The sequence below is a fragment of the Acipenser ruthenus genome, chromosome 40, assembly GCF_902713425.1.
Source record: "Acipenser ruthenus chromosome 40, fAciRut3.2 maternal haplotype, whole genome shotgun sequence".
NCBI lineage: Eukaryota > Metazoa > Chordata > Actinopteri > Acipenseriformes > Acipenseridae > Acipenser > Acipenser ruthenus.
The window spans coordinates 2,322,609-2,339,922 of record NC_081228.1 but is presented as its reverse complement, the minus strand read 5'-3'; the positions used below and the strand labels follow the sequence as shown (position 1 = coordinate 2,339,922).

General features: G+C 42.7%; 1 protein-coding gene across 1 annotated transcript in view; it reads left to right on the top strand.

Annotated features, from left to right (window-relative positions):
- LOC117397069 (sortilin-related receptor) overlaps positions 1 to 12,368 on the top strand; it is a 51,915-nt gene extending 39,547 nt beyond the window's left edge. Inside the window, exons 33-48 of the mRNA XM_059010344.1 lie at positions 24 to 152; positions 712 to 838; positions 1,242 to 1,411; positions 1,813 to 1,925; positions 2,159 to 2,266; positions 2,733 to 2,805; positions 3,302 to 3,384; positions 3,750 to 3,846; positions 4,513 to 4,697; positions 6,414 to 6,533; positions 6,833 to 6,997; positions 7,595 to 7,769; positions 8,046 to 8,152; positions 8,642 to 8,834; positions 9,241 to 9,453; positions 9,733 to 12,368. Coding sequence (XP_058866327.1) covers positions 24 to 152; positions 712 to 838; positions 1,242 to 1,411; positions 1,813 to 1,925; positions 2,159 to 2,266; positions 2,733 to 2,805; positions 3,302 to 3,384; positions 3,750 to 3,846; positions 4,513 to 4,697; positions 6,414 to 6,533; positions 6,833 to 6,997; positions 7,595 to 7,769; positions 8,046 to 8,152; positions 8,642 to 8,834; positions 9,241 to 9,453; positions 9,733 to 9,800 — 2,126 coding nt within the window. The 3' untranslated portion in view covers positions 9,801 to 12,368. The remainder of the gene's footprint in view (positions 1 to 23; positions 153 to 711; positions 839 to 1,241; positions 1,412 to 1,812; positions 1,926 to 2,158; positions 2,267 to 2,732; positions 2,806 to 3,301; positions 3,385 to 3,749; positions 3,847 to 4,512; positions 4,698 to 6,413; positions 6,534 to 6,832; positions 6,998 to 7,594; positions 7,770 to 8,045; positions 8,153 to 8,641; positions 8,835 to 9,240; positions 9,454 to 9,732) is intronic.
- Positions 12,369 to 17,314: the final 4,946 nt, after the last annotated feature.

The following is a 17,314-nucleotide window of genomic DNA, read 5'->3' as shown; positions in this document are numbered from 1 at the left end:
TTTCTGTGTGTGTGTGTCCACAGCGACGCTCAGCCCCCTGCCCTGTGTGAACGGGACTCTGTGTGAGGACAGGGAGACCTGCATCCTGCCGAACGAGCGCTGCGATGGTTACCTCGACTGCTCGGACGGGAGCGACGAGCGCAACTGCACAGGTGGGGAATGGTGGAGTTATATCTGTATGTAGCTTCAGAGCTTTTGCAGATGCTGCCCGGACACTTCCAGGATGGATCGTGGCCTCGACGTGGCAGAAACACCACAAGGTGTTGGAAGACGTGTCCAGGGAGACAGTCACATGGCATGTAATTGATGCAGGGAGGCAGGCAGCTGGATTGAGGTCCAGGGATTGTGATGGCCATAGAAGATGCCTGAAGTCTATGTCCTGCTCCTCAAACCATTAAATTACAGCTGGATGGGGTGCATTCTCATCTTTTAAAAGTAGCCGTCTCCTAGCAGCATATCTATAGTGTTGCCGTGCATGTGCTGTATCTAGAGAAGTACGTGTCCAGTTGTAATTCTTTAGCACAAGTTACTGACTACAGTAATCTGGGGGTGTATGGAGGCTCTCATCTGACTGCCTGTCTGTATGTAGACACACAGTAAAGTAAAATGTATTTATTATGGAGTGGCGGGGGGGCCTTTACCCTTTTGTGTTGACGCTGGTCTTTGTTCAATCTTGTGTTGTAACTGAGCCGTTTCACTTTTCTTTCAAAGGCTCTGCCCTTGTGTACAAGGTTCAGAATTTGAAGTGGACAGCAGATTTCTCCGGCAATGTTAGCCTGACCTGGTCTCATGCAAAGAACCTTCCCCCATCCAAATGCACCTATGTGGTGCACTACAGGTGAGTTCCAGCTTGGCATCAGAGCTCTAGACTGCATCCAAGTGCGTCTCTCTTGGTATAGACGTGGACTGCAAGTGCTGGTCTTTGGTAAAAAGCAAAGTACAGACAAAATGCAAATGCAGTGCTTCCCCTTTATAATGCTGTAGTCGCGAGTCAGAGGTAAGAGACTAGGAATTTGTTCTGCCTTCCAACGAGAGTACTAGTGTAATGGCATTCTGGGTCTAATGGGAGCCGTGATCATACCTTCTTACAACGCGTTCCTCTGTATAAAGGGCCACCTTATAACGAGGGAGAAATGCGTGTTTGTATTTTAACATGACACACACGAACACACTGAAGGTCCTACTCTTTGCTCTTTGCTCACTCCTGTATTATCTGATATTCATTTCTGTTGCACCCCCAGGTTAGTGGGTGAGAGCGCTTGGAATGTGGTGGAAACCCACAGCAACAAAAGCAGCTATGTGCTGAGGGTGCTGAAGCCAGACTCGTCATACCAGGTGAAAGTGATGGTGCAGTGCCTTCATAAAATGTACATCAGCAACGACGTGATCACCCTCCGAACACCAGAGGGAAGTGAGTAACTCCACAGCTATACTGTGTGGTACAGAGATGGGCGTTTACCTTTCAGATAGGGCATAGTTACTGGTGCAACTTTTTCAACACGGCAAGATCTATACATTTCCACTCTGTGACTATGAAGCACTGTCTAACTGGTCTCAGTCTTGCCTCATACAGAACTTTTGTACGATTTTCCTTCCTTGTACTATTGAATTATATTTGTAGGGTTGTCTTTTATTCAAGGTTAATTAGTGCTGAAAGAGTTCTGTTGTCTTCTGTCACGGTAAATTAGTCGGTAGTGCCCAGGCAAAGTAAACGTTAACCTCAAGCTGGCATGAAACGCTCGACCTGTGTTGTCAGTACTGTAGTTCACGAAGTCAGGCGCCTCCCTCTGACTGCTGATGTTTTGTGTTCAGTTCCAGACCCCCCTCAGATACTGCAGCTGACCTGTGATGCTGAAGAGAGCACAAGCATCACTGTGAGCTGGCAGCCTCCTGTCTGCACCCACGGGCTAGTCCGAGAGTACATCGTGAGTACCCTTCCTCCCCCAAACACATGCTGAGGATTATTTAGGCGTAAGTGAACGCAAGGTGGCACAGTGGACTAAATCTGCTAGCTTTTCACTCCTGACCTGAGCACCATTCTCAGTCTACGTGACAGAGGCCCAGAACTGAATGTCAGGGAGTGGTGAGTGTGTGTGTGTGTGTGTGTGTGTGTGTAATCAGAGAAAGAGGCTCATCTGTGCTTTCTAACCCCCCCCAGGTTGAGTACAGTGTGAAGGACAGCAACGAGTGGACATCCCAGAGGAGCCCGAACACCAACCACACGGAGATCAGAAACCTGCAGCAGAACGACCTGTACAGCGTGCGAGTAAGTGGGCAGGGCTTGACCGGTGCGCACACAGGGAAATCTTATCGGTAGCACTTTAGACTGCAGGGTGTAAATAGCCATGTGGTAACGGGGTTAACTGCTGTCGTCCAATGGTGGGATTGCTTAGTCCCGTCAAATCCTTTCAATGCCACTTCAGACGGACTGAGCAAACACGGTGACAGTAAGCGGAGTGGACTTTATCAGGAGCTCAGCAAAGCTCTGCCGAAATAATCCAATGAGGTGAAACAACAGAGGAGTCCTTTAGTGATCAATCAGGGTTGACTTTTGCGAGTTTTGTAACATTGATAGTGCTTGAGAACGAATTCTGCTCCAAGCAGAAAGAACCCCTTTGTGTTAAACCTGACACCAATCCCAGGTCACCGTGAACACCACAGTACTTTAATTTGTACAAAGAACTGTCTTCCACTTCAGTGTGATTTCAACCCTCTGTCCCCCCCGGTCGCAGGTGGCTGCCGTTACCAGCAGGGGCATCGGAAACTGGAGCGCATCCAGATCAATCAAGGTCAAAAATTGCAAAGGTAAGCATGCTTAGCATTAAGTACGCATTATTATTCTTGTTACGCAGTAAAAAGAGTGCAAGTCTGTACGTGGCGTCTGTCATGCATCTGTAGGAGCACTTATCCGATTGGGATGAAACTTGGTAAGGACATTCCATAATTTATTGATAGTTGAAATATTGATCTGTTTTGTAACACTGCTGTTTGTGCACTGTATTTCTTTACCAGTTTCTTAGGTCAGCTGTCACTTTTCTATTTGACTAGTCGACTAATCAGTGCTACCCCACTTCATACCATTTCCATTTTTTAAATCTTACCTTTTAATGAGCATTCTCTGATGTGTTCTGTTGTTGAACATTGTTCACCAGGCTTCCCCCTAGTGGTCATTTGTTCAAACTGCAGTAATAATAGTGATGTTTGGACAAGAATCTCTTTGTAGCACATTAGTACCATCTTCTGGATATTTGGAGTTCCTGCATCTGTAAGTGTGGGTATCATATCACCTGCTGTCTTTCAGCACTCCCCTGTCCAAGGGTGTACATCAACAGCACCACAGACAACTCAATCACCTTGAGTATAAAGCTGGACTCCAAAGTACAGGTTAGTTTGAATTGTGTTAAACTTTTTGAGTGTGTTGGAATCAACTATTAGTGGGTAATGTTGAGATTGTAAAGTGTCTGGTTCAATTAGTAATTGGCATCAGAAATGACAAAACTGAACATTGCACACGCATTTGCTACGAGACTTTGATTCAAACTCGCCGTTTGCAAGCACCGGTACTCAAAGTACAATATTGTAGATGTTTTTTAGGTTGTGTTAAGCTTCATACTTTGAGAGAGGAACGTAACCTAAGGGAATGACCACTGAAAAACCGCGTGCCGTACAGCACGAGGCGGGTTTTGCTATTGTTTGATCCTGTTTTGAAGCCACTCCTCATATTCACAGCTGTAATATTCTCTTCCCAGGTGGAACATTATGTGGTGGATGTCTCTTGGGTGTTTGATGCACATGTCAGAGAGAACAAAACTCAAACGGTCAAGCCCCAGACAATTTCGCTATCAGGTATGCATCCGTCCTTTGAAGAGTAAATGACGTTCTCAAGTGAGCAAAAAACTTTTTTTGGAAACCATGTGTTTTCGTTATCTGTATCTGTTGCTATGCTCGGTTAAAGACATCTCTGTTTACAAGACGTTCTGGCTCATTTCACTTGGAGGATGAGATTGTCTGTCACTGGCTTCTTTCCTGTCAATAACCAATCCACTGCTTCCCATATTGACTGACATGCTTTCAGCCAATAACATGCCCCAGAAGATACTGATGGGGTCAAATAACCAAGGAGCAGTAAAAGACTTCCTGGAAGGCAAGACAAGCAAACTGAGAACTTCGTGTAGTACCCAAGTTTTAAAAATGAAAATACAGGTTTGCTATAACGGGCTTTCTTTAAAAAAAATAATGATAATATTTAAGTACACATTTCAGACCTGTGTAGCGAAGTGCAAAACGGTTTAAAAGATTTATAGAACTATGTCGTTAGCTCCAGTGAATTTAAACAGACTGCTGTGAGTGCTCACAGTGACAGTGGAATTGTAGCTGTAACCAGAGCGGGGCTCCTGGTTGTGTCCCAGACATTTGGGGATGTTTGGACAGTCCTTTTTTAAAAACATAAGTAGTAAAGTTTGATTCGCGAGGCTGTTCTCCTAAGATTCTGCACTGTTTTGTTTTCCCTAGTGGAGCATTTGACCCCAGGAACAGTCTATGAGGTTGCTGTATGGGCTGTAACCACGCTGGGAGACAGCCCCACCTCCTTCACCCGATTGCAGACCACAAATCAACAACCGTCCCCTCCGCTGCTCAAAGCCAGGGCTGTCAACCAGAACACCGTGGACTGCAGCTGGACTGGTCCCGAGGACGTGGTGAGTCAGAGTCTCGGGTGGGGGATAATACTGGATGAGGACACTTTCCTGTATTGAAAATCGCCCTTCATTTTCAGTTTAAAAGCGACATCAAATGTCATGTTTGTCATCGCGTAGTTTTATTTATTTATTTATTTATTTATAAACACCTTTACTACATTAAACAAGCCCTGCTGTATCATTACAACATTGACTGTGAGACTTAATAACCTGGGGGAGGAAACCACTTCTCGGTATCCTAGCAACGCTGCTGCACGGCTGTTGATAATTGCACTTCAAACCCCTGTACTGTCAAACCACCTGCGTTCACAAGCACGAGAAAGAGAGAGAACGTCCTTGTGGAGGTGCTGGCAGCTCCAGTACTGTCAAACCACCCGCGTTCACAATCACGAGAAAGAGAGAGAACGTCCTTGTGGAGGTGCTGGCAGCTCCAGTACTGTCAAACCACCCGCGTTCACAATCACGAGAAAGAGAGGGAACGTCCTTGTGGAGGTGCTGGCAGCTCCAGTACTTCCTGTAGAGATATTTGCACAGCTGTCACAAGGTGTATTCCAGCAAAGAAAACACCACTTTTAAACACAGATTGCAGCTGTGAAGTTGATAAGCAGATTTTCGCATCACTGTGCTTATTCTACAGATAAACTGATTGTCCATTTGGGAGCAGATTATCTTTTTGTTTCCATTTGCTGATAGGCAAGCCTTTTAAAATCACAAAATCCCCTAATAAATCACTTTCTAGCTGGCTCGTGTTCTTCACTGAAACATGGTAAAAACATGATATTGGTCAGGTTTCGCCACAAAGACAACGGGATATCCAGGAAACCACTAGGAAAGCGATTGAGTTGGACAGGAAACGTATCTATTGTCTTTCAAATTTCGCCTTGGAATTATTCAATTATACAGATAGATTTCATGTATAATGAAATAACAAATTGAAGTTCATAACTTCAGTATTACAAATGCAATATCATTTGATTCACTTATCAGCACACTTTTCCAATAAGGGGGCTTATAAGTGATTCGGTGCAGGTCCAACAGTGCCGTGATTGACACCCTTCATGTCTGCTCAGTGGCTTGGATCTCTCTGCCGGCTGCCCTTGGGTCAGGCTGTGCCCTTGCTGGTTCTGAGCTGATCCTCTCTGGTACTGTGTAACCCCCTCAACTGCAGGTCATTCTCTCTTCCGTGGGAAACCAGATTGAGGCTGTGACCCTGGCAGTGAGTGAGACTGACCTGCACAGGAAGCTGCTGGGGAAGCTCTGCTGTAGCTTTATTGTGGTACTTGAACAATCTGGAATCCACATTTTAAAGTCAAAGAAAATAGAAATGTTCACGTGAAAATATTCCTAATACTATTGTTTTTATTTCATTTTCACTCTGCAATAGACCAGCTGTATATGATGATGTTTGTATTTTCAGCTCAAACAAGCAGTAGAATCGGCGGTTTTCAACGGCTTTTTGTGGAGCTGAATCCTTGCCTAGCCATGCCTTATTCTGGATGTGGTGACACGTTTACAGTCAATCCATCTTAGCATCACTCCTGTTACTGTTACCCTCTGCTTCTTATCAACACATTGAACCTGCCCAGGCGGCATGTAATAGGAGTCAATGGGAACCAGCTCCTGGTACCCTCGCTTCGGTTATTATCACACCGCGTTTAACATCGCTCGCATTTAACGCTCCTTTCCGTTTTGTGTGTGTTTGTTTATTCTCTCTAGGTTTACGGTGTCTTCTTTGCTACTTCCTTCTTTGAATTGTATAAAAATCCAAAGACCAACTCTACAACTTTCCACAACCTCACCGTGACTGTGGACAGTGATGAGCAGTTCCTCTTTCTGGTAAGTAGCTCCGATAGTTCATTGTAGTTCGGTACAGATAATTATACAGTTCTATTATTACTACTACTACTGTTAATATACTATTACTACTGCTAGTGATACTACAAATGCTATTCGTTCTACAATGAACACTATTTCTGCTATTGCTACTAACAGTACTGATAGTTCCAGCTCCAAGCATGGCTCAGTGCAGCCGTGTCTCTGCTGGAGCTCTGGGTTGACTAGAAGTGGGGGGAGAGAGAGATAGAGAGCAGACTCAATGCTGACGTTGCTGTTCTCCTCGTCTCCTCCTTCCACAGGTGCGTGTGACCCAACCCTACCTGGGGCCCCCCTCGGAGTACGTGGTGGTGAAGATGATTCCCAACAACAGGCTGCCCCCCCGCCAGCTTCACGGGGTCAGTGTGGGGAAGAGCCAGGCCGTGCTGAAGTGGCAGCCCCCGTACGACTATCCCAACCAGAGCCTGGTAGGTCACCACAGAGCCCAGACTCCCTGAGCTAACATCTGACAGCACTGTGCACATCTCATTTCAGTAATACAAGTCAGCTCCGCGTATTCAAAGTGCTGGCCTGGGATAGAAATAAGATTCCTATGGCGTAGCTGTTTGACCCATTTCAGGTTTTACTCAGAGCTGTATTTGCCTTTATACTTAGACACCCAGACAACACACTTTTTGTTGTACAGTATGTAAATAAACTAAACAAGGTGTCTCTTATTTACACTCTGCTCTTGTTTTAAAAAAAATTATATATATGGATAAATTCTCTGAGCGGTCAGGTCTTTAGTTACGATATCCACAAATGGACGGATGTTGTGGTTATTGCTAGGATCAACCTTTTTAATACGCAAAAACAATTTACACCTATCCTCTTTCAAACTTAAACTTGTAACCTTTTTTTATTTTTTGTTTTAATGCATCCTTGCTCCTCTCTGGCTGTGATGGCGTTTCCTAGTCTCCCCCAGTCTTAGCTGTGAAACCCAGTCGTGCTCACAGAGGTTGAAGTCAGGTCCTGACTCAACGACCTTGTTTGATTGATGAACCCTGCTTGTGTTCTCTGTCCAGACCTATGCCGTTCAGGTGAGGGACACCATCAGGATGCTGGAGCGCAGCTACAAGGTGACCACGAGCAACAACACGGTGGAGTACTGTGTGAAATCACTGGAGCCAGGAGGCAGGTACAGCATCTCTGTACGCCTGTCAAACATGAGCAAAGAGGCCAGCTTCATCCTCAATACAGGTATCAATTATCAATCATTTTTTCTTGCATTTTTCAGCCACTTTTAGTGACGCCATTACATAGTATGTTTCTGTATTTGTACCTGTGATTTATTGCCTGGTTATTTAGAATAAATATAGTAAGCATGTTAGTTCTTTATTGCTTTTTAGTATAATTGTAATTACTGCAGAATAATTGTAACTGTAATTGCAATTTCTGCAAACAATTCTGCTGCAGTTGTAATTGTATTTCTAATTGTAGAAGTCTGGTGATGGCTCTTTTTATTTCCTATGTTAGTTCCACTCTCGGCACCAGAATCCCTGAAGATCATTTCAGAAAACGACCACATCTTTCTGTTCTGGAAGAGCTTAGCTGTGAAAGAGAAGAGCTTCAACGAGAGCCGGGTAAGAGGAGGAGCTTTCAGTATCGCAACGTCATCTGAACAACGCACTTCTCTTTAAGACCCAGGGCAGCCTTGCCATGAACTAGAGACCAGAGAGAGAGACCTCAACGCTCGCCAGCTGCAGCTTTGCTTGTTTTGAACGGGCAGGTTAATGAAACGCTTTGAGCCTTACCAGAGAGTGGTGCTAGAAATAAAAACTAAAAGAAAAGTGAATGTAGTCAGGAGGTTGAGTGGAATCTGCGATCTGACTCAAACTGTGTTTGACAGCTTCCCCCAGACACGCAGAAGATTGACAGCAGTAGCACAAGTATTACCGGAGCTCATCAGTAGATTAGCTCATGTGCCATCCCTGAATGCGTTTATTTTATATTAAAGAGCTAGTGCGTTGTGCTGAGCATGTTTTTAATGAAAACCCCGGCACTGCACACTGTGTGCTGTGGATCCTGGCTTTTCTTCCTGTGTGTGTTTTGATGTGTCGTCTGCATCCCAGGGCTATGAGATCCACATGCATGACAGCGTGACCAACACCACCACCTGTCTGGGAAACACAACCGAATACTACTTCAAAATCGACAACCTGAAGCTGGGCCACAACTACACCTTCTCTGTGCAAGCCAGGTGTCTGTACAACGAACAGCTGTGCGGAGCACCAGCCCTGCTGCTGTATGACGAGCTAGGAACAGGTAAGGCTTGCACCGGTCACCAGAGTGTAGGAATCAGAGACCCATGTGGGTGGTGGAGAACACACCTGGGATCTCGCAGAATGCCATTTTGTTCAATTGCAATTAGTTACAGTTATGCAGGGGTGCCAAGATTCAGCTAACGTTGTTTTTGCAGTGACTTGCGAATTGCACAATTGCAATGAATTGTCCTCGGGTCTGGTATAGAACTGGAGAAAGTCCCTGCTGTTGTATTCGACTCGTCGCTGTCAGGAAGCAGACAGTGTGGGTCAGCAGTCTGAAAGGCAAGCACGACGCTTGGGTATACAGTCTGAAGTGTCGAGTGCAAGTCATGTGTTTGAAAAGCAGAGGTTGACAGGGTGTTGGAAAGAAAGCGAGCTCTGCCGATGACCGGCTTTGTTGTCTCCAGGCGCACTGCCCTCCTCCTCCAAGGCTGCGAAGTCCAGCGACGTGGCTGCCATCGTGGTGCCCGTGTTGTTCCTGCTGCTGGTGGCGGTGGGGGTGGGCTTCATCGTCCTGTTTGTTCGACACCGGCGGCTGCAGCACAGCTTCACAGCTTTCGCCAACAGCCACTACAACTCCAGACTGGGATCGGCCATCTTCTCTTCAGGGGACGAGCTGGGTAAGGCGCTCTGAAAACGAGCTCTTCTGTGATTGTCTGTCTGTGTGTCTGTTTCTCTCTCTCTCTGTCTGTCTGTGTGTTTCTCTCTGTCTGTGTGTCTGTTTTTTTCTCTCTCTCTCTCTCTCTCTCTCTCTCTCTCTCTCTCTCTCAAAGCCGGGTACAGGCTGGTTTAGAGAAACAGGGTATCTCTAAATCCTCCTAAACATGTCGAGAGATGTACAACAGTCATTCGAATGACATTGGAAGTGACTGTTTGAGAATCCATGTTCTCTCTTTCAGGGGATGACGATGAAGACGCCCCAATGATCAGTGGATTCTCAGACGATGTTCCCATGGTGATCGCGTGAAGACCACGCCTCGCTCTCGTTCGTGTTCATTGTTTTCTTTTTTCGTGACCATGTGCCAATGGTGATAGCGTATCGAAGCGTAGCGCTGTATACCAAACCTCTAGAAAACAATCTGGGACCTTCGAACTATCTAGAAGCTAGTTCTGGGGTTCGTAGTAGTAATAAATAAAATTTAGAAAAAGAAAGAAATATTTTTAAAATACGATGCACTTTTCTGATGCGCAATAACTTATTTTTTTATATTTGGTGGTGGGGGGGGGGGGGGGAAAGGACTTTATAAAATGTTACTGTGAAGAAAATAAGTTTCGAATGAAATGGTTCTGTCTTATATTCTTACACAGTTAAGTTACAAAGAGTGCTTAATGCATGAACCGGTTCAAATAAACCGAACGCAAGACCTTGTGACCTGGTCGTAGACATGCAGCATTTTTTCGTTCAGTAAGAAGCATAAACGGACCAATATCTTTTAAACGCCCATCGAAAAACAAAATAATAATAATCAAAGGTACGAAAGCTGTTGATACACGTAAAACTGAGCTTTTAAAGGGTTGTGTCTCATGCAGTTTCTGTTGGTCGAAAAGAACGGAAAGCAAAATGCATTCTGTAGCTGCTTCTTAACTGTTGTAAAATGGATATTTTTACAAGAAACTTTCTGCCCATTTCAAAATGTCTTAAGCTGTTTAACAACGTTTATGTTTTGGAGCTCCAATTCAGAAACCAAATGCAATGCTGTCCCCTCCTGTCGGCTTACAGTAGTTAACCTGAGGGACACTTTAACCCTCCAGGTGACAATGGACTTGCAATGTGAAAGCAAGGCTTGCAAACAGATTTCTTTAACATAGCACCAGAGATTTCAAGTGAAAATGGCACGTAAAAGTACCAAGTACAAAAGTAAGAGTACCTTTGGTGTTGAATTTATAAGCCTGACTGTCAGCAAACAGAATGCTAAGACCACACTCAGTTTAACGTGTATCGGAGGGCTGAGAGATGGGTGATTTTTAAGCTTGCAAAAAAACAGAAAAAGCTTCTTTTTGAATTTCCCCTCACACTGTTGTGCGGTTGTTTATATTCTGTGTATTGTGTCTGTGTATAAGAGCCATTTTAACTGGAAGCTGTTTTTTTTGTTTTCAGTTTCATTATGAATGTATTGCTTTGATCTGTGTTGTTCACCACTGTGAGGTGATGGGTTTATTGTACAGTCCCAGACTGCGTTGCGTATTGAACGGTACAATCCCATTCAAATTCGACACACCCTTTTTGAATGTGTCAAAAGCCATGGCCGTCTTACAGGGGCATATTTCTTTGCTTTTGGTTTTTATAAACCATTTTTTTTGGTACTTTGTTTTTTTTGAATATATAAAACAACCAATATTTTCCCTGTTTTACTGTACAGATTGCATTCGCTATTGAAAATGATTTAATTTGCCACTAAGGCTGAGAATTATTGGAGGTCTGTGTTAATTGGATTTTCATTTTATCATTCCAATTAATGTGCGTCCAGTTCCTTGAGCACACTGATCCCAGAACTTCAACTCGCCTTGTCTTACTGGGATTGAATTTCACAGATTCTTAACCAGTGTGTCCTGTCTCTTTACATTCTCGGTCATTTTTCCATCATCAAATCAAGGTGGCGTTTTAAAACTTAAAGATCAAAGCGTACCTACAGAGATACAGCGTTGCACCAGAGTGTAACCGTTAACCTGTCCCCCTGCAACACTAGGGGATATAAGAAACGGCCCGTTTGTTCCGTGAGTTGTAGCTGCTGCACCAGGAGAGAAGACATGCTTTTAGAAACGGAACATGATGGACAAAGCGACTCTAAACAAGGGCAACACATTAGTCAAGATAAACTTTGTTTTAGCGTTCCTAAAGCCTCCAGGGATGCTGGGAAGCTTCCTCCTAAATGCTCAGACCTTTTACAGCATTTTATTTTTGTATTTCCTTGCTCCCATTCCTAGATGTTTAAAAAACAGCCAGGGACGTTTACCTGTCGCCTATCACTTCAGCAGTGCGATCCTCCACAGGGCTGCTCCCTCTTTATATAATCTTACGGTACACGGTTTGCCATATATGCCTTACGACGCACTGTATTTGTATGTGTCATTCGAGTGCTGCAGTGCAAGAAATGCTTTTCCGCAGGTCAAGGGGAGAGGGCACAATAGAAAACGATAAGAAAAAGGCTGTCGAAGCAGTATTCCATGCCCAACGGTACGCAAACGCTTTCAACAGCAGCAGTACGTTTTAATCCTGTTTGATGAATGGCAAACAAACGGTTTGAAAAATGTTAAAAGAAGTCTATTGCCACAGCCTAACATTTTGTTTAATGCACTTCTGCTGGTTGGCTGGTCTAAGTCAGTGGTACTCAACTCTGGTCCTTGAGATCCAGTCCAGGTTTTAACTCCAGCAGGTTCTAATGTAGTTAATAGTAAATGCGTTCTGCGTAAAAAACTTTCACAGCATGTCACGGCTGCGCTATATCACAAAATTAAAAACGTGATCTTACTTATTAATATCGGGGATACGGTTACAAAAGATTCCATGAGATTTAGACCCTTTTTCTTTTTTTTTTAACACACACGGAAGTCTTAGATGTAGGAACCAAGGTTTTAAAATCATTTATTAGCTACAATTCACACACCTCTCATTCGCCTGTCTGTCCCTCAACAAAGCAAAAACTAGCATGGATACCTGCAGACATCAGAGAGAAATGTCTATTCAGATTGAATTCATGAAATGGTTTGGAATTAAAGTTTGAAAACCTTGTTGTGAGTCCTTTTAAAAAATAAATAAATAAATAAATAAATAAATAAATAAATAATATATATATATATATATATATATATATATATATATATATATATATATATATATATATATATATATATATATATATAATATCATGTTATACAGCGTTTTGTTCAAATTGAGTTCTTTTGTATTTAAAATTATAAATCAAAAGTTACGTTGTGTTCGAGCTGTGGGTATATTTCTGTTCTTTCGGGGTGTAGTTTGCATGTAATATATGATAACTTTGTGTCTGTATATTCAAGCTAGAACAAAAGGGACAATTTGGCTGGTCCTTTGCAAATCTCTATGTTGATCGGGTCTATCGAACTTATTTTACTCATGACAATTATAGGTAACCAATGGGAAAACCATGAGCAAGAGCTAATGGCAGATCTACAGCTAGGAAATGTATTGCTTGTCTTTTTTGCATTGTGCTGGAAATAAGGTTCATTTAAAAAAAACACAAAACATACACTTGTGTGCCCATATTTTGGCAATATGTTTAATCAAATTACATTTGAAAGATTCTCCTAAAAATTGTAATGCCCTAATCTAATCCCATCTAATTGAAATACATATTGAGCAACAGTTCTGATAAGCACATTCTGTTCTGTAACGAACAGGATGAGTTTTTATTTTTTTATTAGAAGTATTTGTCACCCCTTTGTGATAAGACTTCAAAAACGACAATTGTCATGATTTTAAAAAGGTCTACAGTCTTCAATATCTAAATCGGTGTGTCATTAATCTTGCTAAACAGTGAATACCTTTCGGTTTTAAAAAGATTGTCTTTAAGAAAGTTGGAAAGAAGTTGTTGTTTTTTCTTTCTGCTGTTCTGTTCTGTTGTACATTTTGTATTTATGTTCAACTCGATTTGCACTACTACTGTGTTACAGGTTTTAAAGAATACGATTGTATGTGTGTTTATTTTGTAATCGCTCTGCTGCACAGAATATTGAAGGACTTCCTCTTCTCGAATGTACTGATTTGTGCTTTATTTTTTTCTTTTTTCACTGAATAAAATTCACTTTATCTGGTGTCCTGTAAAAATATGCCTTTTTTTTGTTGCAACGCATAAACCTGTAAGAATTACTTTAACCCTTTGACATTAAATGTATTGCTCACTAAGTGTTATGTATTTTACTTAGAAAAATATTGGATATGTAGGGGTTGGACAAAAAAAATGTGTAAATAGGTTGGCACGGATTTATTCTGCAAATTGAAACTTGCGTGTGCGTGCATGTGTGTGATGCATCTCCCTGTTGTAAGTCAGTTCAGTCATGATTGGTAAGTCCCCTTGGACCGGTGTTAAAGGTCAACACAGACTTCCATTCTTGTTCCTCACACTGTGCTCCGGTACTGTAAGTGAAACACTCCATTCAAATCAAGCTGGCTTTTTCTGGGAAGTCACAGACGTGGTATTTAGTGGTTGCTGACCACAAATACAGGAAATGGCATGCACCTTTCATTACAGGGTGGAGGCGACTTTAAAAACATTGGCTTGCATTCAGACGCGTACATCTATAGTAGAGGCTATGTGAGGTCAAGACAGTCTAACAGAATATCTGGGGACTCCAGCCAAGTCAGAATACATTCTGGAGAAAAACTGCAGTGACTATACAGACTGGAGGGGGGGGGGGGGGGGGGGTAGTGTGACTACTGCTTTGAAAGCTGAACGGTTGAGGTGAAAATCGTTGAATAGGTTGACTAGCAGCCACTGTTAATAAAATTGTTTGTTTTACTATTAAAAAAAAAATCTAGACATTTAAAAATATAGTGCCATCAATTTTCATGATCTAACCAGTGGCGCGTCTTCTATTGCTTAAGTCGCTGCATCCTTGAAACTTCTTTTAATTAGTTCACAGCAATATGTTCTCTGTTCAAGACCATTAAGCCATGCTTCTGGGTAGTTCCTCTCAAGGGCTTGTTTTCTCAATGTGAGACCAATTTGATTATTTGTCTCGCCTTCAATAGCTGTGCCAGCTTCTCAGCTGACAATTGCCTTGCGATGCACTGGTTTAGTTCATTGCTGCTGCTAATGAGATGCAATGAGTCTTCAATGTGTTTTTTTTTTCCCATTACAGGAAAACTTACACAGGTGTTGAAGGCGAGACTAATAATCAAATTAGTGTTGCATTGAGCTCTTGTGGGGAACTAACTGGAAGCATCTTGTAATGGTCATTAGAGGAAGAAATATTGCTGTGAACCTTGCTGACATGAATGATACGTTGGTGAGAGAATTATCTAGCTTTGTACAACCTATTTATTCTATCGAAGTATAGTTTTGCCAAACTGAGTCTTCTATTGAATTACTCGTGGCTCATTTTGTTCGTGTCTTGACTTTTCGTAACCCAATTCTGTGACTGTGTTTTTAGCTCTAAAACCACCATTAAACAAACATGAAATGTGACCAGGAGTCTGTGCTTTGGTTACTAAACCACATTTTTGTTTGTTTGTTTTTAATAGCAAGTCACCGTTTTATTTTGAGTTTTCACGAGTCAACCGCAGACAACAGCACTGGATTCACGGAGAGCTGTGGCACTGCTGAATGTTTTCCACCAGTCTGGTCGGGCTGACATGAACATCTGGCTAACTCTTAAATCTGAATCTACCTGGCTTTGAGCGTCTGAAATGGAATATTGAACGTATTTGCAGTGAACAAAATAATTCCTTAAACGTTAACCTGTTGTTAGTAAAACAGAACCGTGAGATCTGGTACACTGTTCTCTGTTTGCAAGCTTTAAACAGGATTGCACTTCCATCGTCATCTGAAGTAAGACATGGAAACCTGAGAACTTCTTTTAAGCAGTACAATAAAAACACTAATGTGTTTCTTTCAAAACTGCACATCTGAGACTGATGCAACTAATAGAATTATTTTGATAGCTAAGGTGTCTTGAGGACAAGTTAGAGCCAGTACAGACTGACAAACTACAGCACCCTATTGTGTTCCAAATCCATTGTATTGCCAATGCTGTGATCTGCTAATGCAGGGCTTATAACAGTGACCCAATTGTAATTTTCAAACAGGTCGTATTTTTTTTTTTTTCAAAACAATTGGCTGGCTTGCTTGCTTTCCACCTCTACGGCTGCTGGCATGCGTGTGTTTAACATCCAACACTGAGCAGTCAAAGAATGGATTACTTCCAAGATACAGTACCAAACGGATTGCGAGCGCTGCCATTCGGAAAGTGAAAATACGAAGTCATTTGCCAGCTGCGGTCCGTTCGGTCACCGCAAATGTTACACTGTGCTTTTAAGAATCCTGACGTTGATTTAACATTAAATTCTATTTATTTATGCATTGACTGGGGCTACAAGAAGCATTGGCCACATGTCATTCCCACTCTGCTATTGGCATATTTATAACAGATGTAAGAATCGACCAAAACGTATTCACTGTCAGGGTTGTTTATGGAAAGTTAATTACCCTACATTTAAGACACGCCAACTTAAAAACAGCATGCCTTGAACATTAAAGCCATCCTTTCTGGCATATAATGTAGAAAAGTGTCTTTGTGTTCTTTTACGGGGGTTGCATTCATGATGACAGTAATTACAAGTTGATTACTGGAGGAGGCTGTGTGGTCCAGTGGGTAAAGGGCTTGTAACCAGGAGGTCGCCCGGTTCAAATCCCAGCTTACTCACTGACTCACTGTGTGTGACCCTGAGCAAGTCACTGAACCTCCTTGTGCTCCGTCTTATCGGGTGTGACGTTGTAAGTGACTCTGCAGCTGATGCATTGTTCACACACCCTAGTCTCTGTAAGTCGCCTTGGATAAAGGCTTCTGCTAAATAAACGAATAAGAAAATCATTTTGTAGGATCAGTGCGTAACTGTGCAGAGGCTGGGTGCAGAACCGTGTCCATGCACCTCCAGCAATCAGCTTAACCACTGTGCGTAACACCTATAGAGCTTTTAACTTTATCTTACCAAGAGGTGAGCCGTACTCGCAGTGCATCACAGGGATTGAAATAAGACACCCATTGCACAGCACTTTGATCCATTAGTTTAGGATGACACACTTGAGCTTGTTGCCTATACACTGTGGTTAATCAAGCTTTATTAAAACACACGCTATACTACAGTTTATTGCAGTAGTGCTGTGAAGTACTGTATGTTTGCTTGTGACTTTGAAGCAGATGTTGTCCTGAACTGGCCCCTCACTTCACTAACCCGGCTCTGTTTCCAGTGTTGCAGTATTCTGTGGGGGGTCCTTTTACATAGACCACACATTTAACACGTGCTAGCCCCAGCTTGCAGCTCAGAAACAAATACCAAAGTGTACCAGGTTTTGACGTTTTATTTAGGAGCTGCCTGGGAAAAGAGCAAAAGCACAAAATCGTCCCTGCCTTAGCTGTCAACGCAATCATGCAGAACTTTCACGACACAGACCAGATGTCCTCTGTTGCTCTTTATAAACCAAACTATTGCTCGGAAATTCAGACACGTGAAATTTGCACACGAGCTTAGATCAGTTCGATTTCTGGGACTGGCATTGCGGTGCTGCTGTAGAGATCGTATCTACTGTACATGGTCGTGGAAGATTAAAATCCATGACCTTTCTGTGTCCCAGGAAAGCATATTGAAATCCCGGGACACCTTCCTCAAAACTGGGACAATCCAGGGAAAACAGGGACAGATGGCAACCTTCCTTTTAAGACAAAAATAGAGAGTGTTCCAAATTCAATCGGCTAGTTTATATTGAACAAGGCAGTTTGAAAAAA